Source organism: Artemia sp. Qi Xiang Cuo, chromosome 1 (assembly GCF_049724085.1).
Source record: "Artemia sp. Qi Xiang Cuo chromosome 1, ASM4972408v1, whole genome shotgun sequence".
In the NCBI taxonomy this organism is placed as follows: Eukaryota; Metazoa; Arthropoda; class Branchiopoda; order Anostraca; family Artemiidae; genus Artemia; species Artemia sp. Qi Xiang Cuo.
The window spans coordinates 69,757,062-69,773,897 of record NC_142794.1 but is presented as its reverse complement, the minus strand read 5'-3'; the positions used below and the strand labels follow the sequence as shown (position 1 = coordinate 69,773,897).

Genomic DNA, 16,836 nt, shown 5'->3' with positions numbered 1-16,836 from the left:
TAATATTACTTTTTCTCAAAATTACTGGGGGGCTGCCCCCTCCCCTTGTCCTCCTCGAAACGCCACCACTGGTGTGTTGTACCTTTTGATTCAGTGTGATACCCCTTCAACATTTTCTAAACGTTTCAGCCGAATATCTCTACAATTTTCTGTGGTATTGCAGATATGCTCTTTTGAAAGCTGGATGTACATAGTGCCTTTTTATTTAATTTAATATTCCCCTCAATGTTCTCCGAAAGTTTAAACTTAATACGCTTAACATTTTCTGAGATATTGCAAATACGCCCTTTTCCACCTTTGGATACTCATGGTGACTTCTGATTTAGTTCACATTACCCTCGACATTCCCAATAATTTTCAATTAAATATCCTTAGCCATTCTTTAGTTTCAATACAATACTCCTTTACCCGCTGTTCTGACGAAAATGGAATGTGTCTCCCACATCCTGCCCCCAAAAGATTCCCCCATTTTTGAGTGATTTCTACTTAGTCTTATAAATAATATCTAAATATATCTTATAAATATATAAACATATCAAAATTGGAAAGATTTTTTTTTCTAATTAGAATTGTGCACGCTAAGTTTTGACGCTAATTAGAAAAAAACAGTGCGAAATTCTAACTGGTGAGAAAGTGGACTCACGCAAAAAATGTGATTTTCTAATGTGACTAGATTTGTTCTTTAGTGTAAAAAAGAAAAAAATAAGTCTTATGCAGGATTTTGTTTGTGGGGGGCGAGATCCAAAAGAATAAAGACGAAGGGGCTTACTCATGTGGAATTTGTCGAACTAGCCCAAACAAAAGTTTTTTCATCTTTATTTTAAGACCAATTTATGAGTAGGAGAAATATTTTCAGCTTTTTAGGAGGATTATTTGAAAAAAACTACGTTTTCTAAAGAGTTAAAGAGGCTGAGTTACAAGGTCGAACCTTAAAACGTACAGGGATTAGGAGGCACAGTTGGGGGCTGCCGCCCCAAACCCCCGCTTCTGCAGCCTTTAAATAAAAAAAAGTTTTTTAAACTGAAAGTAAGGAGCGACATTAAATCTTAAAACGAACAGAAATTATTCCGTATATGAAAGAGGCTGTGCCCTCCTCAACGCCTCGCTCTTTACGCTAAAGTTTTTATTGTTTAAAAAAAGAGTTGTGAGAAAGTCAAACTTTAGCGTAAAGAGCGAGGCGTTGAGGAGGGCACAGCCTCTTTCATATACGGAATAATTTCTGTTCGTTTTAAGATTTAATGTCGCTCCTTACTTTCAGTTTAAAAAACTTTTTTTTTATTTAAAGGCTGCGAAAGCGGGGGTTTGGGGGTGGCAGCCCCCCAACTGTGCCTCCTAATCCCTGTACTTTTTAAGGTTCGACCTTGTAACTCAGCCTCTTTAACTCTTTAGAAAACGTAGTTTTTTTCAAATAATTTCTGCACGTTTTTGTACAGTTTATTACTTATTATTGCTTGACTAACTGTTAGATGATTGTGTATTATTCTTTTCTTTCTCGACAGGGTGTTTTAAGGGTCGACCTTGTAACTCATTTTTTTTAACTCTTTAGAAAACATATTTTTTTTCAAATAATTTAAAAAAGAAACTGAATTTTTTTTTTTTATTTAAATTCAGTATATAAAAAATTTGATCTATCGGTGAATCGAACTCGGGTTTTCCGCCTGACACCCAGAAGTCTCACCGCTACACTAAAGAGACATAATTAATATTGTTTTTTAGTGAGGTGATGAATCTTTTTGACGCAAGCAAAACTTGATATTTGGTTTTTGGAAAACAGGGAAGGAGTGATCAGACTGAAATTTCGAGGATAAGCTCCCAGGCCCCAGGAAAGCTTATCCTCTAAATTTCCGCCCGATCAGACAACGTTAAAGGGGGGTTGTGGTGGGAAAAATTAACATGGGCTATTATAGGAAAACAAGGTTTTTCGTAAATGTAAATTCGGGGGATAATTTTTTCGGTCTGAAAATATCAAAAGGCCCTAACAGGTCAAATTCTGCTTCGAATGAGTCCTCATTCAACCGGATCCGTTGCCAACTGTGGCCTTTAGGCGTGGCTAAGAAAAAAAAAAAGAAATGATGAATTTTAAGTGGCTATATTTGGTTTTTATATTTGGGAAGGAGTGATCGGATTGAGCTGAAATTTCGAGGATAAGCTCCCGGGCCCTAGGAAAGCTTAACCTCTAAATTTCAGCCCAATCGGACAACTTTAAAGGGGGGCTGTGGTGGGAGGGTCCAAACTTCCGGCCCAGTTTACCCCATGAAGATAAAGTCGGAGGAGGATGAAATTTTGCAAGTTTCTTAGTTTGAGCTTGGGGTACAAAATGCGATTACCGCCGTCTCTCTGCGACCTCTAGGACCTGAAATCGCTTAACATTGTGGTGGGTCGCCTCTTTATAGAGGCACAAGTGTGCCTCCTTGAATAAATTTTCTACCTGTATTTTAGGACCATTTTATGAATTCGAGAAACATTTTGGGGAGGTTTGGAACCCAGTATTTCCTCTGCCTGAACATGGCCCAGGAATACAAAACCAAAGACCATAAATTTTTTTTTCATAGTCTTCATAAAGATGAAAATATCTACTATCGAACATTTTACCGGCATACAATTTTTTCTAATTTTAACGTGAGAGCCATCAAGAAGCTCAGAACAATCTTTCCGTGCCACAAACTTGCAGCTAATGTTAAGTAACAAAATTTCAGAAACATCTCTATTTAAATCTCAAACCACTCTAAATCTAATTACAATGTGTTTGCCTCACTATTTATATTATTGAATAGTTCTAAAGGTCTGCATTTTGACGTTCTTTGTAAAATACCCTAACTTCTTCGGGGGAATGGGAAGTTGTGGCACTGGCAACTATAAAACTTTACGTTAAAAACCACTGTAAAGTCACTGTAAAAACTTTTCTCATAATTTATTAGACAAGATGCGATATTGGTACTGAGGCACCCGACCAGGACTTCGATTCATGGAGGGTATTGAATTCCTCTCAGAGAGTGAGGGGAACTGAAGATAGAATAGGTTTTTTTCGACTTCTTTACACCTAAATAAAAACAAGCTACATGTTTCCACGCAATTATCCATATTTTGGAGACATCTCAACCCCTCATACATGAAAAGCATCAACCACTAGTACAAAATAATTTCAAATATACATATGACGGAAGGAAATATTATAATTGTATACTTACTTAGAGAAGCTTGTGCCGAATTGGACATTATCTGAGCAGCCTGACCATTGAAAGCCATCAGCACTAATTCCTCTAATTGATCTGTCACATCCACAGTCTGCCAATTCTCCAGCTGAGCATGCACGAGTCAAGGAATGAGCCACTCCGGCTGACGAAATGGCGTGTACAAACGCAGCCTCTCTCGTACCTGAAGAAATAGCTATATGGGGTTATTGTAGGAAAAACCACGTATGTACTATTTGCAAATATGTTTAGAATACAATTTGCCTGCTTTAGTGTCCACTCTCTATGTACATAAGAGAATAGAGTTCTCTTTTTCCATGGCTGACATATGAGCTAGAAAAAACGCGCATAAAATGCAGTTTTGTAATTTTAGTCTTTCTTTCACTATAACCCATAAATATGAGATCGAACCCAATTTCCCTACAGACTTATGATTTCTGATTTATATGCGGTCTTTCACACAAGAAATGATATTTTTAGTCTTGGACTTGAAATTGCATCAATAACTGTTAAAATTGAAATTATGTCGATAACAAAAACAGTAAAGTACCGTTTATAAGTAGCAAAAGACATGACGCAACAATAAACCATCGGTTTGGCAGCTCTGTCTTATAAAACCCCGTGGTTGACCCAAATGCAGCCAAAACACACCCAAGTAGTAAAAAAATACATAATTGAACATCATTGCTTAACAGAGAGATCAGGAAATTTTTTTCCGAGGGGGGGGGGTAGTTCATACGGCTTCAGTGAATGTATTTTAGGTCCAAGTGCCTCCTTACCCTTCCTCTGAATTATCTTTGAGCATGTACTCTGAGGGTAGGGAAGCTGAGCATCCACACCTCTTTGGGTTTCGGGTAAACAGGAGTTAAAAATCAGCAAAAGAAAAACAACAAAAACACAAAAACTGACATTGATCAAATACAAGTGGTGGTATGGCTGTTCGTTGTTTAAGGAGAGGCAGGCGTGTTGTCAGCCCAAAGCTCAAGAAGCAGGATAATCGTCGTTACGGTGTCAGACTTAACCTAGTATAGCATTGCAAATCCCCTTATTTCAATAGGAAAGACCTAAGTTTACATATTCTGGGCCAAGTAAATATGTACCAGTATGAATTATGAATCTTTAACATGAACTATGAAAAGATTAGTTTCCTGACCTAAAAGATTCACCAAAAATTAAAAATTAAAAAATTTATAGTAAAGCGTCTTAAAAATGTTTTTATTTCCTATTGCTCTAAAAAGAAAAAAAATGTGCTACTCAGGAAAATTGAATATTTCTGAAAAGCCGTAGCCTAATCTAAAACAGAAGAAAAACAAACGAAAGTAAAAGACCAAAAACCCACAACATAAGTGTCGTGGGTTCGGTAGTTAGACAGAAACGCTATCGTTAACAGACGTCATAGAGACAATAATAATATGGATTGAAAATCCGTCAGATCCGAGATCTGGATTTGACGGTTGGTCGTCAAATCCAGATCTCGTCATTTCATGTAGTCAAGCAAAATTTTGGTTTTCAGTATGGAACGAGTGTGGACGTCCGAATATGCGTCTTGTGAACAGCATACGGATTTTCACAAAGCGAAGGTTTTCTAAGGCCCTGGCTTGGCATCAGAAAAATCTAGTCAATCATTATTCTGCCCGTGCCAAACAAGATAGAAATATGATCTTCAGGTTTGTCTTTCGTTCTGCAAAAAATTCTTCTTGACCATCCCCAGTCAACATCCCTGAAGATAAATGGTATACCCATTATGAATCGGAGTTCTCAGCTCCTGACCCCTCCATCGAACAACCTTACGAGGCTGCCTTGGATCAGTTTCTACCTTCTCATCCCAATGAAGATTTTATCGTCAGTGCTCGCTCTGTTGAAGATGTTATCTGTAGACTCAAATGGAAAGGCTCATCGGGCGTTGACGAAGTCAGTGCGATCCACTTGAAACACGGAGGTAAACTTTTCGCGGCACAACTCTCTCTACTTATGCAGATGATTTTCTCTCAAGGGATTGTTCCTGCCTCTTTCTGTATCGGAGATCTGATTCCCATTTCTAAAAAGGGAAAATCTGAAACTCAATGTACAGTATTCTGTCCGATAACTGTAGCTACGTCACTGTACAAGCTCTTCGAGTTACTGTTTATACAGGAACTCGAAAAAGTATGCTACACTCCTCCGCATCAGTTCGACTTCAAGCGAGGAGCTGGATGTGCTGATGCCTTAACAGTTGTTGCTAATGTCTTGATAGATGCCGAATCTTCTGGAGAGAGCCTTTCTTTGGCAGGACACGACATTAGACGTGCATTCGACTCTCTAATCCATGCTGCGATGCTTTTGAAGGCCGGTAAACGTGGGTTGAATCTAGCTGTCATTCTTTCTCTCAGGAATCTGTATTCTAGATTACGGATCAGACTGAAGCTACCTCCTGACAAGGGTTTGACCCCCATTCCGCGCCCCCGACTAGGTCCAGTCAAGAAAGGAGTGCGTCAAGGAGCAGTCACCTCTCTCGACCTTTTCAATAACTGTGTCCTTGATGCACAATATCAATGTCCATCTTCGCTGATTCTGTCATCTGCTAACTTGTCTTTGGTATGTTACGCGGAAGACATCCTGAATCTTAGCCGAACTCTTCAGCGGGCAATTGATATCTTCGAAATTCTTGAAGCCGAATATCTCAAAGTTGAACTTCAGTCCAACTGTTCAAAATCGGAAATCGTCCTATTCAATTGGAAAACTGATTTTTGTGTTCCAACCATTACCCATGGTTCTAGCTCTGTCCAGCCAGTGGATCACCTCATTTATCTAGGTTTACCCATAGGTTCGTCTATCCGTCACACCCGAAAACTTCTCCTCGAACAGCTTAAACGACGAATTTCAACGTCTTACGCTTCAGTTGTATCTTGCAAACTTTGATTCAACCGGCTGCTTCTAGAAAGCTTGTATAACACCATCGCTCTTCCTCACATTTTATATGCCACGCCCTTCCGGAAACTTCTCACTAAAACTGACCAGAGTATAATCACAGCAATGTATTTTGGTTTTGCAAAGTATTTGCTTCGTCTACCTCCGTGGCATAGGAATTCGCATTTAATTGAAAATTTCAAAGTCGCAGACCCTGACGTCGCCGTCGCTAGACGAGTAGCGAAGCATAATAGAAAAATACGCCGAAATCTAAACGAAAAGTCCCATCTGCTCATTCAGTGAGTCAGTGATTTGTTTTCTTTGTTGGTTCAGTTTGTTATAGTTTGTGTCTTCTTTTTTTTTCTTTTAAGTGCTCCGTCTTGTTGTATTATTTGACGGGTTTTTCAATAAATAAATAAATAAATAAATATAGATACATTTTACAGAAAGCACTAAAACAATGAGCCATTACAGTTTAAGCTGTAAGAAAATACTAATAAATACATCAATTACTTCAATACAGCAATTTATGTTTTCCTAGAGGTACTTCACAGGGAAGGGGTGGTCATATAAACTTCAGAGGGGGATCATTCAATTACAATTTAAAAGTTCTAGTGCCGTTTTTAAGTGTCAAAAGTGACTGGAGGGCATCCGTCCCCCACGCCTTTTTTCATAAAACACATCCGATGAAACTTTGAGATTTTGTTCAAAATAGCCTAAAGATCAAATAGCCATGCCTCTGAGGTTGACAACCCCCCTTCAAGCCCCCTGGGCAAGGGCTGTAAGTTATGGAAGTTGCCCATTGTTAAGATATAAGATTTTTATGGGAAGGGTGGCCGTGTTAACTCTGGACGAGGTTCATTCAATGATAAATTAAAGGTTGCAGCGCCATTTTTAAGATTCAATAGTGATCAGGGGCAACCACCCCATCCCCACCCCCTTTCCCCCAAAAGAATTAAATCAAAATCTTAAGATAGCCACATTATTAAAAATACTCCAAAAGTTAAATAACTCTACCTCAGCGATTGAACCCCTCGTCCCGCAATCCCAACGGTGCAAGGGCAGCCCCCGGTGCAAGGGCAGCTCCAGGTGCAAGGGCAGCTCCCAGTGCATGGCATGTAAGATATGCAAGTTTCTCATTGCTAACATATCAGGTTTTTTTTATTAAAAAAGGAGGGCTTGTTTGATCCTGGATCTCCAAAAAAGCTTAGAGTATTAAGATGAAACTTTAAGAGAATGTTGAGAGGGATGCCAAACACAATCAAAATATACTTTGTCCATCTTGGTTGTGAAAGGGAATATTAGCAATATCTAAGCAACGACTGATGGCATTAGGTTAAAACTTTCGAAGTATGTAGAAGGGGAATTGAAGAGAGATTGGAAGGAAACTAGGCACTTCCTTGCCATTTTTATGTGCCCTTTCTCCTTAACAATGAAAAAATTTTGTAATTGCCATTTTGATCGAACCAGTCAAAAGATCTAATCATCCTCAGAGGCATATTTATTTGACCTTTCAGTTATGATGAACCAAATGGCTATCTCAGAATTTCATTCACATGTCTTTGGGGAAAAGGGGTCAGTTGCCCTCCATTCTGTTTGGTCAGTTTAAAGGGCACTTTTAATTTTTAATCCCTTTCCCTATCCTCTAGGATTATTGGTTCGAGACTATCATTTCTGGGAGACGAAAAAAAAAACATATCCATGACCTTTAAATAACGAAGAAAACCACACTGCCTTGTCCATCATAAAAACAATAGATTTTCGACTGTTTTAATTTTTCAATTTCAGTTTTAAAGACCTCATGTTATTGTAAGTTTTTTTTTATACGTAATTTGCCGAGGACAGCATTTGGATATAGAACCAAAATATTTTAAGGTCTAAACAGATTTCACTGTCTTCCGTATTGTTTTACTTGTTGTTGTTTATATTTATCACAGTATGGCTCTCTGACCGTTCTGTTGTTAGGAGGGGGGGGGGGATTTTAAAGCCAAATCATCCTAACTCTAGTTGCCGTCTAGCTGCATCTTGCTGACACCGGCAATTTTATCCATGGTCTCTACTTCATAACTCCTTAGTTCATATTTTATTGCTTTCTTCACTTTCCTTACATTCCTCTTATTTTCATACGATCTATTACTCAGATAATTCTTATACAAGCTGCTTCTTTTCTCTATTAAACATAAAGCCTTTTCACTTGTATTTCTAGCTGCGTCCCTAACTTTTTTCTCTAAGAAACCATCAGCAACTTCACAAATTATTTTCATAAATTCATTCCATCCATCTTCTATGTTGTCAAAGTTTAAACTCTACAGTTTAGCATTTGACTGTTCCTGGAAAGTTTCTCTCCAACTTTCATCCTGGATTCTACCAAAGCTTCCCAGAAGATAGTTGTCCTTCCAAAATGTCAGCTTTAAATTTTACCTTGGCTAGGATACTATCTATCCCTAATTCTACTGACTTGGGTAGAACAACAAAATTTTAGGGAACTGAAAGTCAACAGCCTTGGACAATGCTTGACGCACTAATCAAACTCTGAGTCAAGAATAAATGCCACCAAGGGTTTTAACTTAAGAGTCAGCAAAATAGTGTGCATCCCAGATCTGAGTCTAGGAAGGTTAGGAATAAAGAAAATCCTAAGAAAATATCTGTATTCCAGATGCCAGGTGAAGTGGAAAAATGCCTGGTTCTGCTGCAACAATAAAGGAAAGAAGATAATGGCGTTCATAACCCAGAAGAACCATAGTTTGGCCTTTCACGTCAGCGTCAATCAAACTGCTGGTGACAATAAACTTGTGTGTGTACACTGCTGAGTCTAGTCGAACATAAATTGGTAAAGAGAGAGGTATAAAACTCTATTTTATATCATCGATAAATCACAATTCAAAAATCTCACAGCAAATAATTGAATATGGCTAAAAGTGGATCGACAAGCTCCGTTTGTCGTTTTAATGTTTCTTCAGAATAGGTGCTCTATCTCCAACCAATAAAGAAGGCACAGCCCCGTGGGTGAAAATTGGTTGCATCAGAAGAGAAACATGGTTGACCAGCGGTTCAAGACAATAGAGATCGTGAAGTTTATCCACCAAAAGAATCAACTAAGACAACAAAATTGTTTTCAATGAATTCTTGTACGAAAGTATCAAGCTATTTTCTATTTTTAATAAACTGAAAACGTCTGATGGGGGATATTCGGAAGGAAAATACAAATACCGTTGCCAATGAGGGATGTTGGCAGATGAGCGAGTACTAGGACTCCCTCTGCATATATTTTCCCAAAAAGAGGTCAGGGACCTAAATTTTACCAAAACGCGTTTCATCAATCAGATTTGAGCTGGATAACGGTTCTTCTACAAACCTCCTTTTGGTTTAAAGAAAAATACAGATACAAACGAGAAAGGGAGATCAAACTGTAGCGATAGATCATTCTATTCGCATTCATTTATTTAAATAGCTGTTGTACGAGCATTGAAAAGTAGCATTGGAAAGTGAATTGAAAAGTAGCATTGAAAAGTGAACCATAAATTATTCTATTTTTACAATAAAAAAAGAACAGAAGAAAGGTCGCTTGTTAAAAACATTTGCAAAATATGACACAATATAACCGCTTTTCCAAGTTCCTCTATTAAATCATGTCTTCGAGCGAATAGAGTGGGCAAATTCAAGAACTCAAGGGCAGTTGTCTCAGATGTTGAACCGTGGTCCGAATATAATTTTTGTAGCGCGTTTTTGAACATCTTAACGTTTTTTGAAGTCGGTCCTGCTCATACTTATCAAACTCTAGATTGAGTTGTGACCTTATGTACAAAGTCTTTTACTAGGTTACAGCTATCACTGCAACCACGATTTTTTCTACATGCAGCTTAAACGAGTAATCATTTCCAAATGTTACACCCAATATTGTTACTGAGGAAACAGTGGTGAACGGCACATCTGGGACTGTAAAATCCCGCTTGAGTGGATTAAGTCGCATAGCCTTCGATTCTATTTATTAACTTGTAGGCTATTTGATTGACACTAGCTGATAAAGTCCGAAAAGAGAGTCTGTTCACACTACTTTTTTGCTCGTGTGTACTTGAGAAGTGCAGACAATTCGTCAACGAACATAAAACGCTCCTCTTATTCTGTAAGGATTGGGTTGATGACGGCAAGGAATAAAAGATCAGCTAGTTTAGTTCTTTTTGGGCAGCTGCAGAGTAGTTCTGGCCACTCAGAGCAGGTATCTTTCCGAAAACGAAGGGCAAACTAATTGCCATCATCCCCGTCGAAATTCTCCCAGTAATTGTTGTAAGTGGTTTAGCTTCCATCTCTTTTAGATTTGTTAGTGCGATCAGGTGTTTGATAATGTCGAATGTTTTTCTGTAGACTACTAAAACAAAGCCAACAATACTATCAGACGTTTACAAGCACTTGACGATTACGTGGTACATTCGTACTAGATATACAGCCCGGCTAATTCCTTGTATGCAGCCATATTGGTACAGATCTGTCGAAGGTGCTATTTGTTGCGATAGGGAGCAATCTCGCTGCTTCGCTACGTTGATAACTCCCAATTTCGATAAGTTGGGAGTTATCGATACGTGTCTAAGTTGATCACAGAACTGGGTTATTAACTTTTGTTATGACAGGGATATACACAGCTTTCCACATCTTCGGAAATATTTGTTCTGAGAAACTCTGGTTTATTACTGATGTGACTGGCTAGGAAGGCTGAGCACTCTTTCAGTAATTTAATGGGGAGATCTCCTGAGTATGACACAAAGTGGTTACATAGCCGTCCGATTGCATAAAAAACTGGTCATTTCTGATACCTCTACTATTTTGTCCATACTACAATTTTTAGTGATATCACTCATTTGTTCGTCATTGGTAAGTAGTACAAATCTGAGTTAAAATATTGTTAACTTCTAAAACTTCGATTAAAACACCGATCATCCCAGAATTTCGTGTTTCAAATTGAAATGGCTGATTTTGATCAACCAGGTTTAAGTTGGACCATTAAGGAGATGGATTTGAAATACATTTGAAATGGATTCTATAATTGGTATAAAAAGGTGCCTTTTCTAATCTTTATGATACTAGACCTAGGCTGATGAGTTCCTAAAGAAGTAGCCGCTTGAACTTAGGGAAAGATAAGGATGTAGAATCCGGAAAGGGATCTAGGAGCTGGAGATCTGGGACGACGATAACAGGTGACACTGGAAGATTTAATAAGGTAACGCAGTCAAGATTCGACATGATGACTTGATTGGTGTATGTTGGTCCATTTCACTACGTGGCTACGTGGTTTGAAGAGGATCTTAAGCTAATTTTCAAAAATACAAAAAAAAATTGAAGCATAAACCCAAAACGCATAAATTACATTACAATTTAAATTATATATTCCAAAGCAACTCTTATCCAATTTGCAAATCATCGTAATATAAGGAACCAATATATATATATATATATATATATATATATATATATATATATATATATATATATATATATATATATATATATATATATATATATATATATATATATATATATATATATATATATATATATATATATATATATATATATATATATATGTGTATACATATATATATACGTATGTATATATATATATATATATATATATATATATATATATACACATATATTACGATGATATATATATATAATAATATATATATATATATATATATATATATATATATATATATATATATATATATATATATATATATATATATATATATATATATATATATATATATATATATATATATATATATATATATATATATATATATATATATATATATAACAATTCCCAAAACTTACGCTAATTCTGTGAAAAAAAATTTATAAGATGCTCACTTATTTTCTTTTTGAGTAAAAAATAGGGGAAGTTTATCAATAGTGTAATTCAAGGTTTAGTCCAGCATACCTGGTGGTACAACAGGATATGGCATAAATGACCTTGTTTTTCTTCCGGGTTTCTTCTTTTTGCTTGTTTTCTTTTTCTTTGGCTCATCATTCAGTACTTCGTTAGGCATACTCCATGTTGGTAACGTTTCATTACCCTTTGTTTTTTTCAAGCCTATAAAGATAGTTAATTTAAATAAATATTTTCTAATGAAACTTTAGATTTCAAGCATTTAACATCAATCAATGTTGGTTCGATCTGGGATTTAATTAAAATGTAAAATAGAGCGTATCTACCATCCTGATGGAGAAGCGTAGAGGTTCCTTGGCAGTTTTTGTTGTAAAAATGGAAAAACGTTTAGAGTGACAGCTAGCTCTTGATACAAAGAACGTATGAAGCTGATTTGACTAAAAACTTAAGGTGGTCTAAAAAAGTAAAAATCAAAACAATCTAACATTGCCTAGAAAATCCTCAGGCTGTCTTTTTAATCTTACTCTGTGCCGGTAGTCGAACGTAGGGCTGTATTACCCATATACGTATATATGGGGAAATGAGACCAACCCAGTAAACAACTATAAACTCAACATTTGGTTTGCAATTAGAACACACGGAAGGTTTTGCCACTTCCATTGGAAATTTGCTTTACATTCGAGCAAGATTAAAGAAGAAAATTTACATGAAGAACTTTGATTGAACTTTGTCAATGAACTCTCTCTGAAAATAATCTAGTCAATAATCCGGAAGTTCATTATTTTAAGAATGACCCAAAAAATTATTTATTTTGTTGTATATAAATATGCTAGTTTCAATTTTATTATTTTAGTATTTCTACTGAAGACGGTTGCTGCATATGTGATCGAAATATCTGGACTTGTGTACCTGTTTTTTCACTACCTAAATAAATGGATTTATACCCATTTGAAAGTTTATTTGCACCTGCCATTTTTACAGCACCAATAATCCGTTCATTCAGTTTTCTATCTTCTTTGCCCTGATCCCTAAACATGCGGAATTGGTGTATCCATCGGCTGGACTTTGTTTCATTTATTTTTTTTTTAATATGCACTATAAACAGTACAAAAAGGTCTTTGTCTCAAAAACATGAAAAACCTAAAGAAGTTGGCAGGCGTTTTTGCTAAAATAGGGTATTAATTGTAGGCTTTATTTCACACCTCTCTAAAACTTTCTCAAAAAATTTAAAATTGCTTCACTTAGAGGTATCAAGGGGTTCAATTCAAGGGGTCAGCGGCATGGGCATCGGCAGGGGGGGGGGCATGACTTCCCCTGGAAATTTGGGATTGTAAAGTAATTATAAAGAAACCATAAGAAAGAGAGTAGAATAGAGAAAAACCATGGAAAAGACGTGTGGTGCCCCATAGTTGGATGCCTGTCAATAGATTTTGAAGCTTAATAAGGAAAATATAGGATCTACTTTGTGACTGAGTGACCCCTAACCAGTTTTCCACAAACCAAGGCCGTATCCAGAGGGGGGTTACCCGGTTTGAACCTCCCCCCCCGAAATTTTTGACCGAGTCGAAAATTAGTGAAACCTGGGTAAAAATCAGTAAAATTAGCCGAAAACTGAGTCAAAAATTAGTAACCCCCCCCCCGAAAAAAAATCCTGGATCAGCCCTTGCCACAAACATTTTTTCTATATGATTTGGTTGGAGCAAAAAAAGAAAAAAAAATCAAATTCTTCATTGTAATGAATGGTAAGTAACTAACGATCCTTGTCAATAACGAAAGTATAAGAGCCTAAATACTGATAACATTCTATCAAAGAATCAGCTTTTTATGGCAATCCTAAATATATATTTGTTTATTAGTAATTAGTGCAGTTATTAGAACACAAGAAAGCTTGTATAATTATAGAAAACACAAGGAAAACAACTTAATAAGGGGCGATATCGGTAAGAATATGCCGTCAACCTTTGCTTGCATTGCAAGAGTAGGCTATACCCATGAATTGATATATGAAACCCCTATAATCAGAAATGTTTCCCCTGAATGAAATGCTGGGAATTTCTGTGTTTTCCTCTTGAACGGATACATTTTTCTGTTTTATCATCTTTTTCTTCCAGGAGTGATTGTATATATCAAGCTGCCACTTTGGAAAGGATTAATTTTTTACAGTTAAGAAGCATAAAGGTGTCAAATATACTGGTTTTTGGTGCTAAAAAAAATTAAAAATATTGAATTAAAATTTTTTATTTGATTTTCTTAGTCTTAGCTTTAATGTCTTACTTTGAACAAACAACTTTGATAATGCATTACTTTTTATAAACATTAAGTCTAAAGACATTAAATATTTTGGTGTTTGATAACCAAGTTCAAAACTGTTGACATTTAAAAAAAACATCCGTCCAATGCTTCGGCATTGCTCAACAGAACTTAATGCTGGCAGTTTATATCTTAGTTTTTGTAAGTAGGCTGTTGTTTTGCGTGTTTTTTTTGTAATTACTTATTTTTTTCATTTTCATAAACTTTTACTTTAATTAATATACTTTTTCCATTACCTTTAGAAAAATATTTGTCCCTAAGCTTCATTGAATAAAGAAAAAAAAAGTTTTTTTTTAAACTGAAAGTAGCCTAAGGAGCAAAAATTTAAAACGAACATAAATTATTATGTATATGAGGGGGGTTGCCCCCAAGGCTGTATCCAGGGGGGTTAGGGGGTTTGACTCCCCCCTTCCCCTCGAAATGTTTGTCTGACTCGTAAAAACGTAACAAAAATGGATCTAGACAAAGTTTATTTGCGTTTTTGAGGTTTTTTTGTCTAACCCCCCCCCCAATTTGTTTTTAGTAAATCCCCCTCAGAAAAAAATCCTGGGTACGGCCTTGGTTGCCCCCCTCTCCAACACCTCACTCTTCATGCTACAATTTTTTGGCACTTAAAAAAAGTTACTTATTGTTTTTCTGGTGTTTCTGGTGTCGTTTTAAAAGAATTGGACAAGATTTAAACTTAAGAGTAAAGAGCGAGGTGTTGAGGAAAAACAAATAAACACGCGTCTGTGATTATTCTTCTGGCAAAAATGACAAAATTCCACATTTTTGCAGATATGAGCTTGAAACCTCTACAGTTGGGTTCTTTGATACGCTGAATCTGATGGTTGGCTTTTCATTAAAAGTATATAACTTTAAGAGGGCCATTCCCCTTTTTTCAAAAATCAGACAAATTTTCTCAGGCTTGTAACTTTATGCAACTTATATATTTGGAATCACCATAATAAGACAATTCTTTTGATATGTCTATTGATATCAAAATTTCGTTGTTTAGATTTTGGTTACTATTGAGCCGGGTCACTCCTTTCGTACAGTTTGTTTCCACAAACTGTTTGATTACCCATCAAAATCCAAACAGAGATCATTGGAATATTGATAAAAATTTACAGTTTCATGAAATGTAATTAAGCAAATAGAAAATGTTTTTCAACTAAAATAAGGAGCAATTTTAAAACTTAAAACAAATATAAACTACTCTGTATATAAGGGCGACTGCCCCCTACTAAGCACCTTAGTCATTAAACAAAATTTTTTTAGTGCTTTGAAAAATCTCTGTTTTCCAATGCAAATTTTCTTTAAAAATTTGGAGAAAAGACAAACTTCACAGTAAAGAGTAAGAAGCTAAGGAGGAGGCAGCCCCCTTGATACAAAGAATAAATTGTTCAAATAGGTTTCAAATCTGTCCCTTGCTTTCAGTTGAAAAGCTCTTTTTTTATTTATTTCCTGATTCTTTTCAAAATCACACCCAGGCCTAACCAAAATATAATTTGAGGTACCGGTCCCTTAAATCTCCGGTTAATTACTTTTAAAATGTGTAAATCAATAACTGCATGTTGATGAGTACTGTCCTACATTCAAATTTGCAATTTCAATTTTGTATAAAATTTGAATATACTTAAAAATTGGTGATGAATAGTAATTTTGGTGAAAAGTCCTTGTTAATATTACTACTAAAGAATTTCGGTTGGATGGAAAGCAGTATTATTGTTTGTATGTATGGAAATGCTGTGAGACTTTTGATCTTCTACATAACTGAAGTCATCACAACCTCTACAATAGGATTTTCTTATCGATAAATACATTACATACAAATACATTGAAGTACTGCATATAAATAGAAAAAGAAAAATACTATCATTTAAAATTGCTGAAAACTAAGTTCTTAGCTGTATATCCGCCCCAAAGAAATTTCATGGCGGGGCTGATAATGACCTGCCCTGCCTTTTCCGCCTCTGTGCTGGTAGATATGGAAATGTAAGATTCCTACTCCCCTATACCTCTTTCAGCATTTATCTTAAGCCTCATGAAGAGTAAGCAGTTTGTCCATTAAAATGTTGTTTTGTAGGAATCTACCCTAACCCCACCTAAACAATGACTCATCCCCCCCCTCATTATAGCTGATTCATAATTACAGATAACCAAACGTAGCCACATTTCATTACAAATAAGCAAATCAACTTGGTTGAATCCAGTACTGCCACCGTGTGGCACTACTTCATTTGCAACTGGGAAGTCTAAAATATAGTTATTGATGCTTTAAAATCAATTAGCTTCTCAGGACTTTAAATTGATTGCAAATCCATTGATTGCAAGTATTACAAGTACTGTATATGAACTCATATACACACTTAATTGCTTATTTTGGAGAAAATTCCTTATTTACGACATATCTGGCAAAACCTGGAGACTCAAAAAAGAAAGAAAAATACCGAGACAAAGCACTATTTTGGTGAAAAATGGCATATTTTTTCTTACCGATGTACAAACGTTCGGAAATGTTTTGTTTTGGGTGATAATTTACAAAATGAGTCCTCTTTTCACCCTTGAATGTCCCAAATT

At 36.0% G+C, this 16,836-nt stretch overlaps 1 protein-coding gene across 2 annotated transcripts in view; it reads right to left on the bottom strand.

Annotated features, from left to right (window-relative positions):
- The window catches only part of LOC148956663 (protein Wnt-4-like), a 313,166-nt gene that overhangs the window by 238,914 nt on the left and 57,416 nt on the right, over positions 1 to 16,836 (bottom strand). The window contains exons 3-4 of one of the 2 annotated variants that reach the window (XM_089086579.1): positions 12,016 to 12,168; positions 3,189 to 3,387 (exon numbers count right to left, since the gene is read on the bottom strand). In XM_089086579.1, the coding sequence (XP_088942705.1) occupies positions 3,189 to 3,387; positions 12,016 to 12,168 (352 nt within the window). The remainder of the gene's footprint in view (positions 1 to 3,188; positions 3,388 to 12,015; positions 12,169 to 16,836) is intronic. The other variant, XM_089086585.1, reaches the window with a different exon arrangement.